The sequence below is a fragment of the Mobula hypostoma genome, chromosome 2, assembly GCF_963921235.1.
Source record: "Mobula hypostoma chromosome 2, sMobHyp1.1, whole genome shotgun sequence".
Lineage (NCBI taxonomy): Eukaryota > Metazoa > Chordata > Chondrichthyes > Myliobatiformes > Myliobatidae > Mobula > Mobula hypostoma.
The window spans coordinates 80,705,761-80,726,700 of NC_086098.1; the positions used below are offsets into that span (position 1 = coordinate 80,705,761).

The window sequence follows — 20,940 nt, forward strand, 5'->3', positions numbered from 1 at the left end:
GAGAAATTACAAACTCCAGCCCAATGGCTTTCCTTGAAATAGCCCACTTGTACAACTTTTACAACATGTTTGTTCAGGTGCTCCACTTTAAATTAGTTTAAGATGTTTCCCAATGAAACCAAGCACAACTCCACTAAAAACAAGTGAGTATCTTAATGAATATGTGCAGCTGCATCACCTATCAAAGAAACCTCGACTGCACCTATCAAAGAAACTTCCACATCACTTTTCAGAAGTATCTTTGCAAGGTTACAGTAGACACTTTATAATTAAATGTCTTAGAAGTATGGACTATGAAAAAATAAATTAGATTACTTTCATTTAATTTTACTTGGTCCAAAATCAACAGATGACTTAATGCGCATTCAAAAGGAAAACTGCAGACATGTATTTTTGCCCGTAAAAAGGTCTTTTTGTTGGACTCCGTCAAAGCTTAATCTTCAGAAGGACGTGAGTCTCTAGCCATACATGAAAATGGCTAAGCTTTGGAAATTGGCCCTCAGACACAACGACAGAGAAAGTGCCTGATGTTTTTAAAAGTCTCTATTTTTTTTTCTTGCCCATTTTGTCCTTTTGCCCCCGCATCCACCCCCATCTTTATGGGGCAACTGTTATAGAGCCAATGCTTCTCAGGAAGGGCTGCATCACTAAAGTCTCAGGAGCATCACCATCTAGTATGGAGAGGCCACTGCACAGGATCAGAGAAAAGCTGCAGAGGATTGCAAACTCAGCCAGCTCCATCGTGGGCACCATGGCCATCAGCCTACCCAGCATCACGAACATCTTCAAAAAGCAATGCCTCAAAAAGGCTGCATCCACATCAAAGAACTTCACCACCTCGGACATGCCCTCTTCTCATTACTACCATTAGAGAGGAGGTACAGGAGCCTGAAGACACACACTGTCTCAGCAACGGCTTCTTCCACTCTGTCATTAGATTGCTGAACAGACAATGAACAATCCCCATGACCGCTTCTCACTATCTTATAAAACATTTAAAACATTTTTTCTCACCCCTTATGGGTGGTACCTATGTGTATTTTACCCTCAATCTTAGGTCCTCTACCAGAGGCCTGAGAGCTTGGGCGTTCAGCACAGGATCCTTGCTGTTCCTAGTAGTGTGCTCTTCTGGACCGAGATCTCAGATGCTAATCCCGGGGTTTGTTGGAGCCACTCTCCCAGTCCAGGTGTCACAGCCACAAGTGCTCCTATCACCACCAGGATTATTCTGGCTTTAACCTTCCACTTCCCTTCTATCTGCTCTTTCAAGCCCTGCTATTTCTCCAGCTTCTTATATTCTTTCTTCCTGATGTTATTTTAATCTGGGATTGCCACATCTATTACGATTGTTTTCTTCTGTTCCTTGTCCAGTATTACTATGTCTGGTTGGTTGGCCAGTACCTGCTTATCAGTCTGTATTTGGAAGTCCCTCAGGATCTTAGCTCTGTCATTCTCCATGATCTTCTCGTGTGTTTCCCATTTGGACTTGGGAGTGTCCAATCCATACTCAGTGCAGATATTCCTGTGCATAATTCCTGTAACCTGGTTGTGCTGTTCAGTATATGCTGTCCCTGCCTGCATACTCAGTGCAGATGTTCCTGTGCACAATCCCTGCATCCTGGTTGTGCTGTTCAGTGTATGCTGTCCCTACCTGCATCGTGCACCCTGCTGGACGGTTTCAGAGGATTCCTTGCACAGTCTGCATCTTGGATCTTGCCTGGTGTGATAGACCCCTGCTTCTATTCAGCACCTGTTCTTGTGTAGCCGTGACCAGCACCTGTGTGCTGTCCCTCAGCCCTGCCATGTCCAGGCATTGGTAGGACATTCACATGTCAGCCACCTCCGATATCTGGCGATGGTACATCCCGTGCTGTGGCTTGTCCTGTCATGGCCTCTGGTTCTCTGGCTCTGCTTCACCCACTTCCATTTCCATATCTCCTATCTGTTGTCTGAGGTATTTTCATAGGTCGTCCTTAGGGGCCATCATCCTGACATACCTATGGATGTTTCGTACTTCTTCCAGGACTGTGGCCTTGACACTTGCAAGTCTCCATCCTCCTTTATTCTGGCAGGTGCTGATGAACCCAAAGGAACGGCAGAGACCAATAACGTTTGGCACTGGCAGTATCACAGGAGTTGCAAGTTGATGTTGAACTCAACATAATGGACTCCAGCTCTGGATTTTTACTCAGGGTTAACTTCCGAAGCCTTCCAAATGAGTGGGTATAGTTCCAAGGCAGTGGAGGTTTGAGATTAATGTTTTCCTTTTCCTAGACGAGCTTTTCCTAGACAGCTTGTCCACAGCTGACAAGCCACATCTGCCTGAAGCGACTTGTTCTAAGGCACTAATAACCCACATTTGCCCCTCTCCTGTCAGTAGAAATGGTTCCGCCGGGCTTAGTAACTAAGCTACATGTGAAGGTCAGGAGCTGGACTTAGTTGTCAGAGGCTATTTGAGGCACACACCATTGGAGCATTTAAAAGGTAGTGTGAGTCTATCCTTACTATCTCCCTCAGCTTTGACTACCTTAAGGAACCTATATACACGCAGTGGATTCTGATTAGTTGGGCCATCGGTTAATCAGGCAACCGCTTATTTGGGATAACGCTAAAAGAAAAACAACAATCGAGAAAATAGCCAGGATTCCCTTCATTTATTTGAGGCACTATGCCACTTAATTGGGACAGAGGACTGTTGCCGAACTATTTCTAACTAGCATCAATCACGTTCACTTGTGCGGCCATTGGACACTGCACCATGCTTAGAGCAAACAGTTTTTAAATGGCATTAATTGCTTGTGTTTATGATCAAAAAGCAGTGATTTTTGTCAGTAACACTTGGCAAGAGATAAACAGTAAGACAATTCAGAACTGTTTTGCTCACTGTGGGTTCAAGTATTCAGGCTTGGGGATGCCAGAAACAGCCTAAGACAATACAGAACAAATAGTTTTTAAATAGCTTCAGTTGCGTGTACTTGTGTTATGTTATCCATCTGGGCTGATGGATGCCAATTCAAAAAGCAGTGATTTTTGATCATTTTGTTTTTTATTTTGACTTGATGCAGGAAGGGAATGAAGACACATTATCTGCCCTAGGTATCTGTGCTGATTTTGTTCTGCAGCAATGAAATCTTCCATCGATAACTATCAGGAACTAATACACATTTTTATAACATTGGTAGCGTTCAAATTTCTTCTGTAGTTCATTTAAATTCACAATTTGTTACTTAGTTAAATGATAGTTTGTCTTTGTTATGCTCATTAACTATTTCCATGAAACCTCAGCTAATGGAGCTAACCTGGCCTTTGCCTACTATTGTTTTACAAGCTTTACACATAGTAAATGGTGCACGCACACAAGCAGTGAATGGCTGAACATCTTTTTAGATGTCGAGTGGAAGACCTTATGGTCAATGCCCCTGGGTCAGCATGTCTGGAAGTCAGAGGCCAGTCTCTGCCGATCCGTGAGTCCAGATCGGGGACTCAAAGTTGAAGGCCCGGAGGTGGCCTGTCCTGGGGTTGCAGGCCTGTCTGTATGTTTGAGTGGGTGTGTGTTTGGGAGGGAGGAAAGGGGCTAGTTTTGTTGCCGTTGATGTTGTAGCTAGTTTTGCTCTGCTGATCATTGTGGACATGCTGCCTTGGTGCCAGATGTGTGGTGACAATTGCGGGCTTCCCCCAGCATGTCCTTGAGTTGTGCTGGTTATTAACACAAATGACGCATTTTGCTGCATGTTTTGATGTACGTGTGATAGATAAATGGATTTGAATCTGAATCAGAACCTGGCTTCAGACATCATCCATCCACATCTTCTACAGGGAATCAGACTGCAGGCAAGAGTGAAGAGCCAGGCTGATTTATATGAGTGACCCAGGTGGAAACAAGATTCATGTAGGACGGAATCAGAGAGAAGCACACCCTTTGGCCTGCCTCATCCATGCCGACCTGAGCTAGTCCCATCTGCCCACTTTTGGCCCATACCCCTCCAAATTTTTTCCATTCCTCCCAGATGCCTCCTAAAAGGGTGCCACTCTAGCACAGTGGTTAGTGTGGTGCTATTACACCTCAGCCAGTCGGAGTTCAGAATTCAATTAGAATCATAGAACACCACTTCACAGAAATTAGGCTTTCAGCCCATCTCGTCCATGCTGAACAATTAATCTGTCCAGTCCCATCGACCTGCATGGGGACCATAGCCCTCCAAAGCCGTCCCATCCAAAATTTTCTTACATGTTCAAATTGAACCTGCATCCACCACTTCCTCTGGCAGTTTGTTTCACACCCTCACCATTCTCTGAATGAAGAAATTCCTCCACATCTTCCCCTTAAACATTTTACCTTTCACCCTGAACCCAGGGCCTCTTGTTCCAGTCTCACCCAACCTCAGTGGAAAAAGCCTGCTTGCATTTATAATTTTGTATACCTCTATCAAATCTTCCCTTATTCTTCTACACTCTAGGGATTAAAGTCTCAACCTATTCAACTTTTCCTTATAACGCAGGTCCTCAATTCCTGGCAAAATCTTTGTAAATTTTCTCTGCACTCTTTTAATCCTATTGACATCTTTCCTATAGTTACAGTAGGTGGCCAAAAGTACACACAATACTCCAAATTAGGCTTCACCAATGTCTTGTACATCTTCAATGTAACATCCCAATTCTCGCGCCATCTGTAAGGACTTTGTATGTCCTGCCTGTAAATGCGGGGGTTTCCTCTGGGTGCTCCGGGTTCCTCCCATGGTCCAAAGTCGTACCGATTAGTAAGATAGTTGGTCATAGTCCATTTTCCTGTGATTAGGCTAGTATTAAATAGGTGGGTCACAGCTCATTGGGACAGAAGGGCCTGTAATGTGCTTTGTCACTAAATAAATAAATAAATAAATGCTGTAATTGTATCCACCACTAACACTTTCTCTGGCAGGTTGTTCCATCTATCCACCTCCCTCAAACTGAACAACTTGTCCAACAGGTACCCTTTAAGTCCTTCTCCTCTCACCTTAAAATTAGGTCCCCTAGTTTTAGATTCCCACCACAGTGATTTCACCAAAATGTCCTCACTGTCTAGTCCATGCCATTTCTTGCAACTACCATCAGGCAGAAGGTACAAAACCCAGACATTCCACACCACCAGGTTCAAGATCAGCTTTAGCCATTTGGTTGTTGAACCAACCAAAGACGTGCGATTTAGTAGGTTAATTGGTTGGTATGGGTTCGTGGGCTGAAGAGCTCCTTACTGTGTTGTATCTTGAAATAAAACCCCAACCACTGCATTTTGCTCACTTTGCACTAAAATGGCCTTTTATTTTCCTTTTGTTCTAGTTGCATGCTTTCTTGAAAGAATTGTGTATAATTCATGTTTGGTTGATAATTTTTCTTGTGAATGCAGCTTATCTGATGCTATGTGCCCGAGATGCTGCTGCAAGTTTTTCAATCAATCTCTGTCTACATGCAATTGTGAAAACAGCAAAAAATTTGACTTTTAACATTTTGGAGTTTTTTTTTTTACCCCTAATTTGAGATAAAGACTGAAAAGTTAGTTTCAGAGCTGCATAAATACAAGTATAGTAGACATTCTTCCCTTCATCTGGTTTAGGTGCAGAGTTTAAACTCCAGCCAAATGAAACTCTATTCAACTCCAAAGTGTGGTCAGCTTTTCTGCTCTGCTACTGAGCTAACATTGCTTCTTGTTCTGAAACAAGGTGGAACAGATTTGGAGCTGAGGTCATTTGCTAGTTACCGCTCTACCCTTGTACAATATGGGTGCAATACTGCTTAGCGCTGTGATGTGAGGTTCAGCAGGGTCATAACCTCAGGGAAGAAGCTCTTCCTGTGCCTGCTGGTGCAGGAGCGGAGGCTCCTGTAGCGTCTACCGGATGGGAGGAGAGTAAAAAGTCCATGGTTAGGGTGAGATGCATCCCTGATAATGCTTTTCGCCCTGCCCAGGCAGCGTTTATGGTAGACGTTCTCAATGGTGGGCAATTGGGTGCCGATAATCCTCTGGGCAGTTTTCACCACATGCTGGAGTGCTTTGCGGTCCGATACAGGACAATTGCCACACCACACTGAGATGCAGTTGGTGAGTATGCTCTCAGTGGTACAGCGGTAAAAGTCTGTCAGTATCCTGGGACAGAGGTGAGCTTTCTTCATGCTCCGCAGGAAATAAAGGTGCTGTTGCACCTTTTTTTTTATCAGGATGGAGGATTTCAGGGACCAGGTGAGATCCTCGGATCTATGGGGCCCAAAACTGCTCACAGTACTCCAAGTGAGGCCTCACCAGTGCCTTATAAAGCCACGGCATTACGTCCTTGTTTTTATATTTTAATCCTCGCGAAATGAATGTTAACATTGCTTTTGCCTTCCTCACCACCGACTAAAACCCACAAGTTAACCTTTAAGAAATCCTACACGAGTACACTGCTTTGTAAAGGGTACTTTACCTTAAGCTCCCTAATCAAACCTGGTTCATTTCACAACACCCAATCGTGAATAGCCTCTGCCCTAGTAGGCTCAATCACAAGCTGCTTTAAAAAGCCATCTCGAAGGCATTCTACAAATCTTCTCACTTGTGATCCAGTACCAACCTGATTTTTCCAGTCTTACTGCACACTGAAATCCCCCATGACTATCCTAACATTGTCTTCTAGACATGTTGTAATTTGTACCCCATATCCTGGCTACTGTTCGGTGGCCTCTATATCGCTCCCATCACAATCTTTTTATTGTTGCACTTTCTTAACTCTACCCACAAGGATTCTACATCTTCCTATGTCATCTCTTTCTAAGGATTTGATATAATTTTTTACCATCAGAGCTACGCCATCCCCTCTGCCTACCCTCCTGTCCTTTCAATACAAGGTCCCAACTATAATCTTCCAACCATGACTCAGTGCTACCTTCATCGTCATACCTGTCAATGTCTAACTGTACCATAAAATCATCTACCTTATTCTGTATACTGCACTTTTCAAATCTGTCCCCATGTTACACTGCAACTCATCTCACTGTTTGCAATTTTACCCTATCATCTGCCTGCCCTTCCTGACAGCCTCACTACACATTGCCTCTGTTTGTAAACCGACTGCTCGATCCTCAGTCCTACCACTCCGGTTCCCATCCCCCTGCCAAATTAGTTTAAACCCTCCCCAACAGCTCTAGCAAGGGTATTGGTTCCTCTCGTGTTCAGGTATAACCCATCTCTTTTGTGCGGATCATACAGTATCTTCCCCCAGAAGAGATCCCAATGGTGCAGAAATCTGAAGTCCTACCCCATGCACTAGCTCCTCAGTCACACATTCATCTGCCAAATCATCCTATTCTTATCCTCCCTGGTGCATGGTACAGCCAGCAATCCAAAGTTCACTACCCTGGAGGTCCTGCTTTTCAGCTTTCTACCTAAGTCCCTAAATTCTCTCTTCGGGACTTCCTCCCTTTTCCTGCCTCTGTCATCAGTACAAGTATGTGCCCAGAAGCCTGGCTGCTCACCCTCCCTTTTTAAAATGTGGTGAACCTGATCCAAGGCATCCCTGACCTTGGCACCTGGAAGGCAACATATCATCCAAGTACGTCTTTCACGTCCACAGAATCTCGTATCTACTCCTCGAACTATGAAATTCCCTATCAGTATTGCAGTACTCTTCTCCTCCTTCCTTTCTGAGCCACAGCACCAGACTCAGTGCCAGAGACCCAGTAGGTCATTTCCCCCCACCACCCCCCACCCCCAGCAGTATCTAAAGCAAGTATACTTAATATTGAAGGGAACGACCACGAGGTACTCTGCACTGGCTGCCCATTTCCCTGCCTTCTCCAAGGCAACTGCCCCCTGCAACTTAGCAGTTAAAAATGTAAAATGTCTGAAACTCAGTTCCGCCCTAGATCAAGCCATGTGTAGTTTTGATGGAAGTTCGTTGGACCATCAGGGCCTGTTACCGTGCTGTATCGCTAAATAAAATAAAATACCTCATTATGATGTTGCACTTTATTGTTTACCTGCACTGCACTTTCTCTGTAGCTGTTACACTTTATCCTGCATTCTGTTATTATTTTGCCCTGCATTACCTCAATACACTGAGTAAAGAATTGATCTGTGAGAATAGTGTGCAAGACAAGTCCTTCAATGTATGTTGGTACATGTGACAATACTAAACCAATTCCAATGATGCTGTGATCACCAGAATCAAAGATCAGCCTCTGCTGTGATTTGACCCCAGGGCTAAGGTTAAAAGGTCAACCTGTCATAATTGAGAATATGTCACGAATCTTTAAATCAAATTTAGCTCCTGCATTAATGAGAACTCCTAATTCAAAAGCAGTGCACACAGCTCAAAGTTGTGGTGTATGATACCACTTTACAATTACTTGTTTCACTGTAGGATACTTACTGCTGTTGCTTTAGCCTTGGTGTTTAAATCATTAAAATAGCCTTAGATTAAATACAGCAGTTCCAAGGAAATATTTTGGTTTCATTAGCAAGAACATCATCAGTCATTTTTCAGTGCAATCCTTTTAAAACGTTTGTATTTTGTGTCCTGATATCTCCTTGTGGGACAATGTGTAAGATCAGGGTAGTCTTACATAGAACAAAGTACAGCACAGTACAGGCCCTTTGGCTCACAGTGTCGTGACAATCATTTAACTTTTTCTAAAATTAATCTAACCATTTCCTCCCACATTTTTCTTTTTCTTTCATCCATCTGCCTTTCTATGAGTCACTTAAATGTCCCCAATGTACCTGCCTCTACCACCACTCCTGTCAGCATGTTCCACACACTCACCACTTTCTGTGTAAAACTCCTAACTCTGACATGTCCCCTACACTTCCCTCCAAACACTTTAAAATCATGCCCTCTCGTATTATCCATTTTTGCCCTCGGAAAAGGACTCTAGCTGCCCACACAATCTGTGCCTTTTATCACCTTGTACACCTCCGTCAAGTCACCTCTCATCCTCCTTTGCTCTTACGAGAAAAGTTCTATCTCACTCAACCTATCCTTATAAGACATGCTGTCTAATCCAGATAGCATCCTGGTAAATCTTGAGCCTTAAAATATTAAAAGAAGACTCAAACACAGATCAGTCCTATAACTAGCCATGTCCAGTTTGGACCGAAAGTCTCCAGCCAGCTTGCCAGCTGGTTCGCTGGAGGCAAGTCTCTCAGTTTTAATGAGGCTTTTCTTTTTATCTCCATTTTAGGCTTATAACCGGAGATTCAGGAGGTCCATTGTTTTGGAGACTTGGAATGGGATGTGATGAGACCTTTGCTAACACTTACGTTCACCAAACCCCAAGCTGACCAATTTCTGTTCCTTTTATCATTTGTACACCTTATCATCTGCTCTTAACATCTTGTATAGAATGACTGCACCTGTTGCTCTCTATCCCACCCCATCGACCCCCATCACCATGGTAGCAGCTTCCAATCTTCCACCATGATCAGATCCGTAATAGAATAGCCTGATGGTGGGAGGTGAGATGTGGTCCCACTGGAGACCAGTACAGCATAGGAATAGGCCCTTCAGTTCACCATGTCTGCATTGACCATGATGCTGAATAGATCTAATGTCACCCACCTGCACATAGGTCCATGTCCCTCCATTCACTTCATGTTCATGTGAATTGGTTCAGTCCCTAACTTCAGTGCTGTCTGTGTGGAGTTTGTATGTTCTCCCTGTGATCATGTGGCTTTCGTCCAGGACACTACAATTCCTACACACATCTCGAAGATGTGTGAGTTAGTTAGTTAATTGGCCACTGTAAGCTTTCCCCATTGTGTCAGTGAGGGTGAGATTCTGGGTGGAACTCATGAGGATGAGGGGTGATTAAAATGGAATTATTGTAGTTTAAGTAGATGGTTGACAATTGGCGCTGGGTAGATGGGCAAAGGGCCTGCTTCTGTTCTGCATCTCCTGATGACTTTATGATCAAACTCCTCCGTCATCAATCCCCCATTCACAAGGATGTTTCTGGGTTTGAGGACCTGAGTTACACAGAAAGGTTAAATAGAATAGGATTTTATTCCCTGAAGCATAGAAGAATGAGGTATTTGACAGAGATATACAAAATTATGAGGGGTAAATGCAAGCTTCTTCCACTGAGGTTTGGTGAGACCAGAACTAGATGTCATAGGTTAAGGGTGAACCTGGTGGTGTGGAACTTCTGCTTTCTTTAGCGGCAGTAGAATTAAAGATGTGCTTTTTGTTTTATCTTTGGTCTCCTTGACAGACCAGCTCCATGTCACACCATGCTCCCTTGTTATAAACTTGGCCTTTCTCCCCAGGGCTGATCCTGAACCAGATGGTTCAAATCTTGGCCGCACTTGGTCCACTGCTGAGCTTCAGAATATCTATCTCACACCAACACTGGGGCAATTTATCACCACCTCGGCGATATCACTGATTCTGCCCATCTACTGCTAACTCTCATACTTTTCTTCTAGACTCTGTAACAGTGACTTATTAATCAGGACAGATATGAGAAACAGAATCAGAACTAGTCCCTGATAGACCAAGAGTTGGTCTGTACTGTTCTGTTGCTGAGGTAGGATTAGAGTTCTGCAGGTCGGTTCAAGAACCGAATGGTAACTATTCCTGAATCTGCTACTCTAGAACATCTTGGCAACGTAAGTGCGTATATCATGGGAAGCAGGCACTCAGCCATAGGCTTGGCAGTGGGTATTGGAAAAAGATCTGAGCTCAAATCTCACAACACAGCATGTGTTTCCATTGAAGTATTTAACTCAACCTCCTGCATTATGTCTCAGAATCAGGTTTATTATCACTAACATATGGCATGAAATTTGTTGTTTTGCGGCAGCATTACTTAAGATATACTATAAATTATAATAAGAAATAGATATATATATAAACTAAATAAGCAGTGCAAAAAGAAAGCAAAAACAGTGAGCTAGTGTTCATGGGTTCATGGACTGTTCAGAAATCTGATGGCAGAGAGGAAAAAACTGTTCCTAAACCTTGAGTGTCTCCTGTCCCTGACGGTTTTAATGAGAAGAGGGCATGCCCCAGATGCTGGAGGTCCTTAATGAAGGATGCCACTTTCCTGAAGCATCATCTTTTGAAGATGTCCTTGATGGTAGGGAGGCTAGAGCCCACAATGGAGCTGACTGATTCTACATCTCTTGCAGTTCTTTCCGATCATGTGCAGTGGCCCTTCCATACCAGTCGGTGATGCAACCCGTTAGAATGTTCTCCACAGTCTAACCCAGTCATCATGCTAACATTGGCAGAGATCAGTTCCAGGTCTGCAGGTGGACATTGTGGACAATGTGACCCCACTACATTGAACTCTTAAGATAGAAGAAAGGACCTATTTACAGTTACCCATAGAAAGGGAAGGCTGAAAGAAGAAAAGACCAAGCAAGGACTGGAAAAGGGGCAACATAATTGTGTAACCAAGAGACAATGTTTCAGAACATGTGTTTAAACCAAGTGACAGAAATAAACCAGAGCAGCTATTACTAAAAAAAATTAAAAGAGGACACAGCAGTGTGTATAGCATCCAAAACAACACTGAAGGAAATAATTTACAAAGCAGAACCAGATGTAGTAGGAAGGACTGAATCACCAACTACATGAAGAACATAACTAGCAACTAAAAGTAAAAATAGCAGGGTGTAATGGCCCAGGAATCCAATTTGCGAAGAGTAACATTCCTCGGTGCTATGTTAACGGAATTTTATCTGAAGTCCAATCAGTGAATGCGAAGGGGAAAGTCTGCGATCTTCCAAAGGCTTTCCGAAAATTCAGCATCCAGTTCCAAGCACACAAAGTGTTCTTCTAGATGGCAGTCTCTGAGGTCCATGGTGTGATGTTTGTCTGGGTGCTGTCCCTGTTTCTATTTCCCACTACAGTCAGGGGATAATGTGAGAAACTGAAAGGTGATAGGTTGGAAAGGTAAAAGGCTAAAGAAGAAGGAAATGGTGCCTAGGGAATTCAGGGAAAGTTTGGGGAATGGTTGAGTCTAATAAGAACTCGATTATGCCAAAATTTCTGTTTCCCATTCCAACACTGACTTTATTGTGGCTTAGCCTAACAGTGCATAAAGTCAAAGGTTATGCACCAAAGCAAGCCCTTTGGCCAACTGACAACCATTAAGTACCAATCAATACTAGTCCAGTTTTACCAGTACTTGGGCTATAGCATTCTCTGCCTTGGTGATTCCAGTTTAAGTTTGGGCCCCTCTTAACTGTAAGAGTCATTGAGTGATATAGCACTACAGCACAGAAACAGGACTGCTGAACTTTTATTCTGCCTAGTCTCATTGACCCACATCTGGACAATAGCCGCCACTCTCCCTTCCATCCAAGTACTTATCCAAACTTCTCTTAAATGTTGAAATCAAATCCACATCCACCGATTCTGCCAGAAGCTCATTTCACCAAGCTCTGAGTGAAGAAGTCCCCCCTCAGGTTCCCTTAAATATTTCACCTTTTATCGTTAACCCATGACCTCTAGTTCTAATCTCACCTAATTTCAGTGGAAAATACCTATTTGCATTTACCATATCTATACCCCTCATAATTTTGTATACCTTTGTCAAATCTCCTTAATTCTCCTGTGTTGCTTTCAATCTCTCTCTATAATTCAAGTCCTGGCAACAGCCTTGTAAGTTTTCTTGACCTCATTAGGATGTAACACCTTCCCGTCCATGCACTGTACTTTCTGTAGCTGTTACACTTCATTCTGCATTTTTGTCAATTGCATTTGAGAAACATCCATTGTGCATTTCCTGAAACATAATTAATCCTCCAGAGCCTTTTATATAGACTAGATACCCTGAGTTATATCTGTATTGGATTAAAATAAAGGAGTTTTTACGGAGTTTTTACTGATCAAATGTATTGAGATACATCCCAACTGTTGGAATACCCTGCTGATAAGAACTTTAGGGTGACTAGGGAATTTTGGTGACCCTGCTTTGTTGGTAAATTCTGGCACTGCAGCAAATTACCTGCGTAAATGGTCTTGAATGACACCAATGCTCTTGAATGATAAAGTCTATAAAAAGTAGAGGATACAGCCCAGTCTACCACAGGTAAAGCCCTCCCCACCATTGAGTACATCTACATAGAGCACTGTCGCAGGAAAGCAGCACCTATCACCAGAGAGCACCACCATCCAGCCCATACTCCCTTCTGGTTGCTGCCATCTGGAAGGAGGTACAGGAGCCTCAGGTCTCAGGAACAGCTATTACCCTTCAACCATCAGGCTCTCGAATCAAAGGGGATAACTTCACTCACCCCCTACACTAAAATGTTCTTTCAACCTATAGACTCTACATCTCATGTTCTCAATATTTATTGCTTATTTATTATCATTATTATTTTGCTTGTGTTTTTGTTTGTTTCTTTGTATTTACTGTGAATGCCTAGATGAAAACAAATCTTGGGGTTGTATATGGCGACATGTATGTACTTTGATAATAAATTTACTTTGAACTTTGTTGCACTTTGAACTAACGCATGTGCAATGGAAGGCACAAGTCCTGAGTTTAGCATCAGATATTGCCATAGGTCTCAGAGTGCTCTGCTGATAGTCTCCCTGCTGAGTCTAGCAATAAAGCTCCATCTTGCAGAGGTCCTCAACATTTATACTGGGGAACCAGATCTCTGACTTGCTGCCAGGATTGGCCCAGCAACATTTATTTCAATGTCTAACTGCTGGAAAGAAATGGAGACAGAAGGCATGTATTTTCTGTTTTTTTAATTTAAGATTTTAATTGAACTTCCTTTAATTTTATTTAAATGTTTCTACTTTTTTAATCCCTTATTTCATTATTAGTCGCTGTAAATAGTTTTTTTAACTTAAATTTTAAATAAATAAAAATACGACGTATTCCAAAAGTCAGAGATAATCAGAAATGTTTAAATGTCCTGATTTGACAGACAGGTGACAAAGCTGGGGACAGGGCTTTGCTAGCTGTCAAAATTGTTAGGGAGACAAAGTTTTTCTTCTGAGCTGCCCAATATGGTGACACTGCTCAAAGCCTCACCACTGGTATCCTGGACACATCAGGATAGATGGTCAGCACTTGATCAGGTAAATTTGGTGCAAAGTAATAATATACCAGCAAATCCAACCCACTGCATTACCATTATATTTTCTTTTGATGAATGTCAGTGATGTGGTATTGTGGTTCTGCGTTTATGGATTAGACTATTGCATTTAAGGTCTGAGGACTTTTTCAGACTAATGGTTTTTATATTCTATGCTTTTTATTGCCCGTTTCTTTTCCATTTTGTTGTGTGAGGGGAAGGTATTTGTAGGTTGATGTTCTGTTGTGTTCTGTTTGTTTTTTTGTTCAGGGTAGGGGTTGTATTTTTGAGCGTCGTTGTTCCTATTCTGTTATGTATGGAGGGGGCAGAGGGGGGCTTGATGATTGGGATGCCATTCTTTTTTGTGCAGGGTAGGTTTGATGTTTCTCTCTGAATGAATTTCCTCTTCTTTTCTTTATTTCATGGCTATCTGGAGAAGACAAATTTGGATATGGATACTTGCTTTGATAATAAATGAACCTTTGAACATTTTGAACCCTTGCAATACCTTCCGCTCCAGTCTCTGAATCAAAAGGAAAGGCTGTCATCAGAGCACATGAGCTACCTGACCCAACGAGTCTGCTCTGTCCTTCAACTGTGCATTAAATATGTCTAATGAGCTGGCCTCTCCTGCTTCCCTGGGCAGAGAATTCTTCAGATTCACTACACTCTGGGAAAAGCAGTTGCCCCTCATCTCCGTTCTCAATCTATTTCTCTGAACCTTAGGACTGTCCCTTAGTTCTCGTCTCACCAGTGGAAACAACTTTCCTACCTCTACCTTATCTATTCCTTTCATAATTCTATAGACAGTAGATTCCCGTTAATTGGGTTATCAGTTAATCAGGTTGCCGCTTATTTGGGTCAACTCTTAAGGAACAAAAACAAGTTTGTTTATATGGGACACTTGCCAAAGCAGTTGTAACTAGTGTTAATCACACACACTAGTGTGGCTGTCAGACGCTACACCGTGCATAGAGCAGGCAGTTTTTAAATAGCATCAGTTACATGTGCTGTGTTCAAAAATCAATTAATTTTGAATGTTACAATAAAGATTAAGATTTGAAGGATGCAATTATCGATAGTATTGTGTGAAGGCAGTCCAATACCTGCACTAGGTTTCTGTGCTGATTTTGTTCATTGTGCACTATGGATGAATTCCTCCATCGATATCTTAGGAACTAATACACAGTTTTATAGCACTACACTCATTTTGCCTGTTTTATATCTTTTTAACTATGTCTATGGATCTTCAGCTAATTGGGGCAGCCACTTAATTGGGCCAAAATGTGCTGGTCCTGCTGTCATAGAAGTACAGCACAGAAACAGGGCCTTCGGTTTATGCTGAAACCATTTAAGCTGCCAATTCCAATCAACCTGCACTGAGACCATAGCCCTCCATAACCCTATCATCCATGTACCTATCCAAACTTCACTTAAACATTTAAATCGAGCTCACATGCACCACTTGTGATGGCAGCTAATTCCATACTCTCCCAACTCTCCAAGCGAAGAAGTTTCCCCTCATGTTCCCCTTAAACTTTTCACCTTTCACCCTTAACCCATGACCTCTGCTTGTAGTCTCATCCAACCTCAGTGGAAAAAGCCTGCTTGCATTTACCCTATCTCTACCCCTCATGATTATCAAATATCTTCTCAGTCTTTTACATTCTAAGGAATACAGTCCTAAGCTATTCAATCTTCCCATATATCTCAGATCCTCCAGACCTGGCACCATCCTTGTAAATTTTCTCTGCACTCTTTCAACCTTGTTTACATCTTTCCAGTAGGAAGGTGAATAATACTGCAGAAAATACTCCAAATTAAACCTCAACAGTGTTTTATACAACTTCAACATAATATCCCATATCCTGTACTCAGTAAACACACACAAAATGCTGGAGGAAATCAGCAGGCCAGGCAGCTTCTATGAAAAAGTAAACTATTGACGTTTCAGGCCAAGACCCTTCATCAGGACTGAAAAAAAAGATGAGAAGTCAGAGTTCAAGAGTGGGGGATGGGAGGAAGAGGTATAAGGCGGTAGGTGATAGGTAAAACTGGGAGGGGGAAGGGTGAAGTAAAGAGCTGAGAAGTTGATTGCTGAAAGAGATAAAGGACTGGAGAAGGGGGAATCTGATAGGAGAGGGTAGAGACCGTGGAAGAAAGGGAAGAGAGAGGAGCACCAGAGGGAGATGACGGGTAAATAAGGAGAAAAGAAGAGAGAGGGAAATGGGAATGGGAATGGTGAAGGAGAGGAGGTGGGGCAATTACCAGAAGTTCAAGAAATCGATGTTCATCCCATCAGGTTGGACGCTACCTGGACAGAATATAAGGTGTTGCTTCTCCAACCTGAGTGTGGCCTCATCGTGGCAGTAGAGGAAGCCATGGACTGACTTGTTGGGTTGGGAATAGGTAGTAGAAATGAAATGGGTGGCCACTGGGAGATCCCAGTTTTTCTGGCAGATGGAGCGTAGGTGCTTGGCAAAGTGGTCTCCCAATCTATGTCAGGTCTCACTGATATACAGGAGGCCATACCAGGAGCACCGGATACAGTGGATGGCCCCAACACACTCACAGGTGAAGTGTCATCTCACCTGGAAGGATGGTTTGGGGCCCTGAATGGTAGTGAGGAAGGAGGTGTAGGGGCAGGTGTGGCACTCGTTCCACTTGCAAGGATAGGTACCAAGAGGGAGATCAGTGAGGAGGGACAAATGGAGAAGGAAGTCACGTAGGGAGTGACTCTTTTGGAAACCAGAAAGTAGGGAGGAAGGAAAGATACGCTTGGTGGTGGGATCTCTTTGGAGATGGCCACCCAATTCAATTCTATTTCCCATTCCCATTCCAACATGTCAGTCTATGGCCTCCTCTATGGCAGCGATAAGACCACACTCACATTGGAGGAGCAACACCTTGTATTCCATCTGAGTAGCCTCCAAGCTGATCATTGATATAGATGGCAAACAACAAAGGACCCAGCACCAATCCCTAAGGCACACCACTTGTCACAGACTGCCAGGCAGAGATGCAACCATCTACTACCAGTCTCTGGCTTCTCCAACAAAGCTAATGTCAAATCCAATTTGCTACCTCATCTTGAATGCTGAGAAACTGAACATTCTTGACCAACCTCCCATGTGGGACCTTGTCAAATACCTTGCTGAAATCCATTTAGCCAACATCCACTGGCTTTCCTTCACCCACTTTCCTGGTAACTTCCTCAAAAAATGCTGTAAGATTGGTTAGGCATGATTCACCACGCACAAAGCCATGTTGACTGTTCTTAATCAGTCCATACCTATCCAAATACTTACATACCCAGTCCCTTAGAATACCTTTCAATAACTTTCCCACATCTGACATCAGACTCACCAGCCTATAATTTTCAGGTTTATGTTTAGAGCCATTTTTAAACAGCAGCACAACATTGACTATTTTCCAACCCTCTGATACCTCTCCTGTGGCTAAGGATAAATTAAATATCTCTGCTAGGGCCCTAGCAATTCATACACTTCTTCCCGTAGGATCCAAGGGAACATCTTGTCTGGTGATTTATCCAATCTGATTTGCCTTAGGATAGCGACCAGCTGCTCCTCTGTAATCCAATGTCCATGAAGTTGATGCCACTTTGCCTCACTTCTATAGACTCTGTGCCCATTTCTCCAGTAAATACAGATGTAAAAAAGTTATTTAAGATCTCCCCCTCACACAAGGAAACCTGCAGATGCTGGAATTTCAAGCAACACACATAAAAGTTGCTGGTGGACGCAGCAGGCCAGGCAGTATCTCTAGGAAGAGGTACAGTTGACGTTTTGGGCCGAGACCCTTCGTCAGGACTAACTGAAGGAAGAGCTAGTAAGAGATTTGAAAGTGGGAGGGGGAGGGGGAGATCCAAAATGATAGGAGATGACAGGAGAGGGAGGGATGGAGCCAAGAGCTGGACAGGTGATTGGCAAAAGGGATATGAGAGGATCATGGGGCAAGAGGCCTAGGGAGAAAGAAAAGGGGGAGGGGGGAGAAAGCCCAGAGGATGGGCAAGGGGTATAGTGAGAGGGACAGAGGGAGAAAAAGGAGAGAGATAAAAAGAATGTATGTCCACAGCCTGTCCTCATCCATGCTTACCAGATTCTTTCTGATACCATCAACATTGTTCTTCCTCCAATTTAGTACCTCAACCTGCAGACCAGACCTATCTTTTTGCATATTTACTTTGAAACTAGTGGCATTGTGATCACAAGATGCAAAGTGTACCCCTACACTACTATAGCCCCATTAATGTGGCAATACACACAAAATGCTGGAGGAACTCAGCAGGCCAGGCAGCATGTGTGGAAAGGAGTACAGTCAATGTTTAGGGCTGAGACCCTCACTCAGGGCTTTCCTTCGATACAGCTCAGGACAATAGCTGCACCATGCTCAACCTTTTGATTCCTGACTTTGCCTGAGGTCTTGCCAACATCTACCTCCACAACATCCTCACTAACTGCTCTGGCACTCTGGTTCCCATCCCGCTGCAACTTTAGTTTAAACCCCACCATGCAGCATTAACAAACCTTCTCACTAAGATATTAGACCCCCTCCATTTCAGGTGCAAACCTGCTTTTCTATGCAGGTCCTATCTTCCCTGGAAGAGAGTCCAATCCAAAAATCTTACGCCCTCCCTCCTACACCAACTCCTTAGCCACATGTTAAGCTGTATAATCTTCCTAGTTCTGCCCTCACTAGCAATCCAGCGGTCACAACCCTGGAGGTCCAGTCCTTTAACTCAGCACCTAACTCCCTGAACTCTCCATGCAGGACTTCATCACTTGTTGTACCCATGCAGTTGGTACCTACATAGATCATGACCTCTGGCTGTTCACTTAAGGTTGCTGAGGACTCAATCCAAGATGTCCCAGACCCTGGCACATGGAAGGTAACACCATTCAAGGAACCTTGTTCTTGCCCATAGGACTTCCTTTCCATTCTCCAAACTAACAAATCCTGATTTTTCCATAGCTTGCCTCTTCTTACCCCTTCCTTTCTGAGTTACAGAGCCAGAGACCTGACCACTGCAACTTTCCTCTACTAGGTCATCCCCCTGCCCAACAGTATCCAAAGTGATATGCCTGTTGTTGAGGGTGGATAGCCACAGGGGTATACTGCACTGGGTCCTTAACCCTTTCCCCTTCCTGACTGTCACCCAGTTTCCTGTGTCCTGCACCTTGCGTGTAACTACCTCTCTATATATTCTATCTATCAACCCCTCAGCCTCCCGAATGATCAAGAGTTCATCCTGTTCTAACTCTAACCCCTTACGTGGATTGTTGGAAGCTGCAGCTGGATGCATTTCTCACAGTTGTAGATGTCAGGGACACTGGATATTGCCCAATTAACCAGAATCCACTGTATTTCTATCAGAACCCCTCTCATTCTTCTGAATTCCAGCAAATATAGTTCCAGGCACCTCAATCCCTCCTTATAGGCTAACTCCCACATCACGGGATCATCCTGGCGCAACCCCTCTGCACTACCACCAAGGCCAATATATCTTTGATCAAGTAGCGAGACCAGAACTGCACACAGCACTCCAGGTGCAGCCTCACCAGTGCCCTGTACAGTTGCAACGTAACCTTCCCATTCTTAATTCTATCCATTCTGGAAAGATTCTGGGTCACCAAACCGAGGCTCGAGTCAGAGAATTCTGTTTTCTTGAAGCTGTTAACCCTCAGTTGAAAGAATAAACTGAGCTGTCTCCACCTTACTCAAATGGACTTTATAGCTCCCTCAGCTTTATTTGAAGAAGTAGATGGGAGTTTACCAAATGACGTGGCCAACGTTGTTCCCCTCAGTTGTACTCAACTTGGTTTGTGAAACCATTTCATGAAATTTTGCTGTGCGAAAAATGTTCCTGTCCATAACCACAAAGCAGTACAATTTGTCACACTGAAGTGTTTCCTGGATACAGTTTGATGCTCTCCCCTGTCTCCAACAGAACCTGTGCAGTTGAATGTAGGCTCTTTATAAAATGGTAACTACACCTTCCCAGAGAGCACACCCAAGATAAGTTTCAATAATGATCACAATTTGTTTCCATCAACCAATAACATACCATCCATTATTTCCACACAAAGCTGCAAGCCCAGGTTATGTTGTGGGTTCAGTACCCAGTGATTGCTGGTAGCTGTGATGTCGAACACAAGCCATCCACCCTCTGATGCTCGAATTTTTTTGCTGTCCAACAGGAAGAGGTCGGCGTCCCTGGTTGACAGAGAAACAGGCAGCAGTGAGTTCCAAAGTTAAGGTTGAAAACTTTCCATGTTCCCAGTTAGTCCCAAATTGATTCATCGTGAATATGTTCATGTTCAAGTGTAAATCACCAGATTATCACAAAATGTATTGGAGCCACTCATCAGGCCAGGTAGCATCTGTGGAAAGAGAAATGGTTAACATTTCAGGTCTGTGAGTCTTCTTTGAAATGGAAAAGCAAGGAAGCAGCTAGCTTTTAAGTGTTTGATTAGCAAAAGTAATTTTTGTTTAGTCGGCCCTAAAGAGCAGAATCAGAATCAGATCTATTATCACTGACTTACGTTGTGAAATTTGTTGTTTTGAGGCAACAGTACAGTACAATACATAAAAATCTATAAATTACAAAAAGAAATACATATATATTAAAAATTTAATTTAATGTCCCATAACTATGCTATTTAGCAACACATTACACAGAGAAGATTTATCTATTTGTATGTCAACTCACTTGGTCTCACCCTATTAGAGATATTCCTTTCTTTCAAACCATCCCTACTCCATCTTTGTACACTCTAAAGCCTACCATTTTGCTCTCTCTCTTCCCCAATTCTGACAGAATCTCAGCCCTGAATAATTAAACACTTCTCTCTTCACAGTTGCTGCCAGACTTGCTG

General features: G+C 43.2%; 1 protein-coding gene across 2 annotated transcripts in view; it reads right to left on the reverse strand.

The window, feature by feature from the left end:
- The window catches only part of bmp5 (bone morphogenetic protein 5), a 157,641-nt gene that overhangs the window by 23,072 nt on the left and 113,629 nt on the right, over positions 1 to 20,940 (reverse strand). For both annotated transcript variants that reach the window (XM_063039276.1, XM_063039279.1), the window contains one exon: positions 20,130 to 20,278. In XM_063039276.1, coding sequence (XP_062895346.1) covers positions 20,130 to 20,278 — 149 coding nt within the window. The remainder of the gene's footprint in view (positions 1 to 20,129; positions 20,279 to 20,940) is intronic.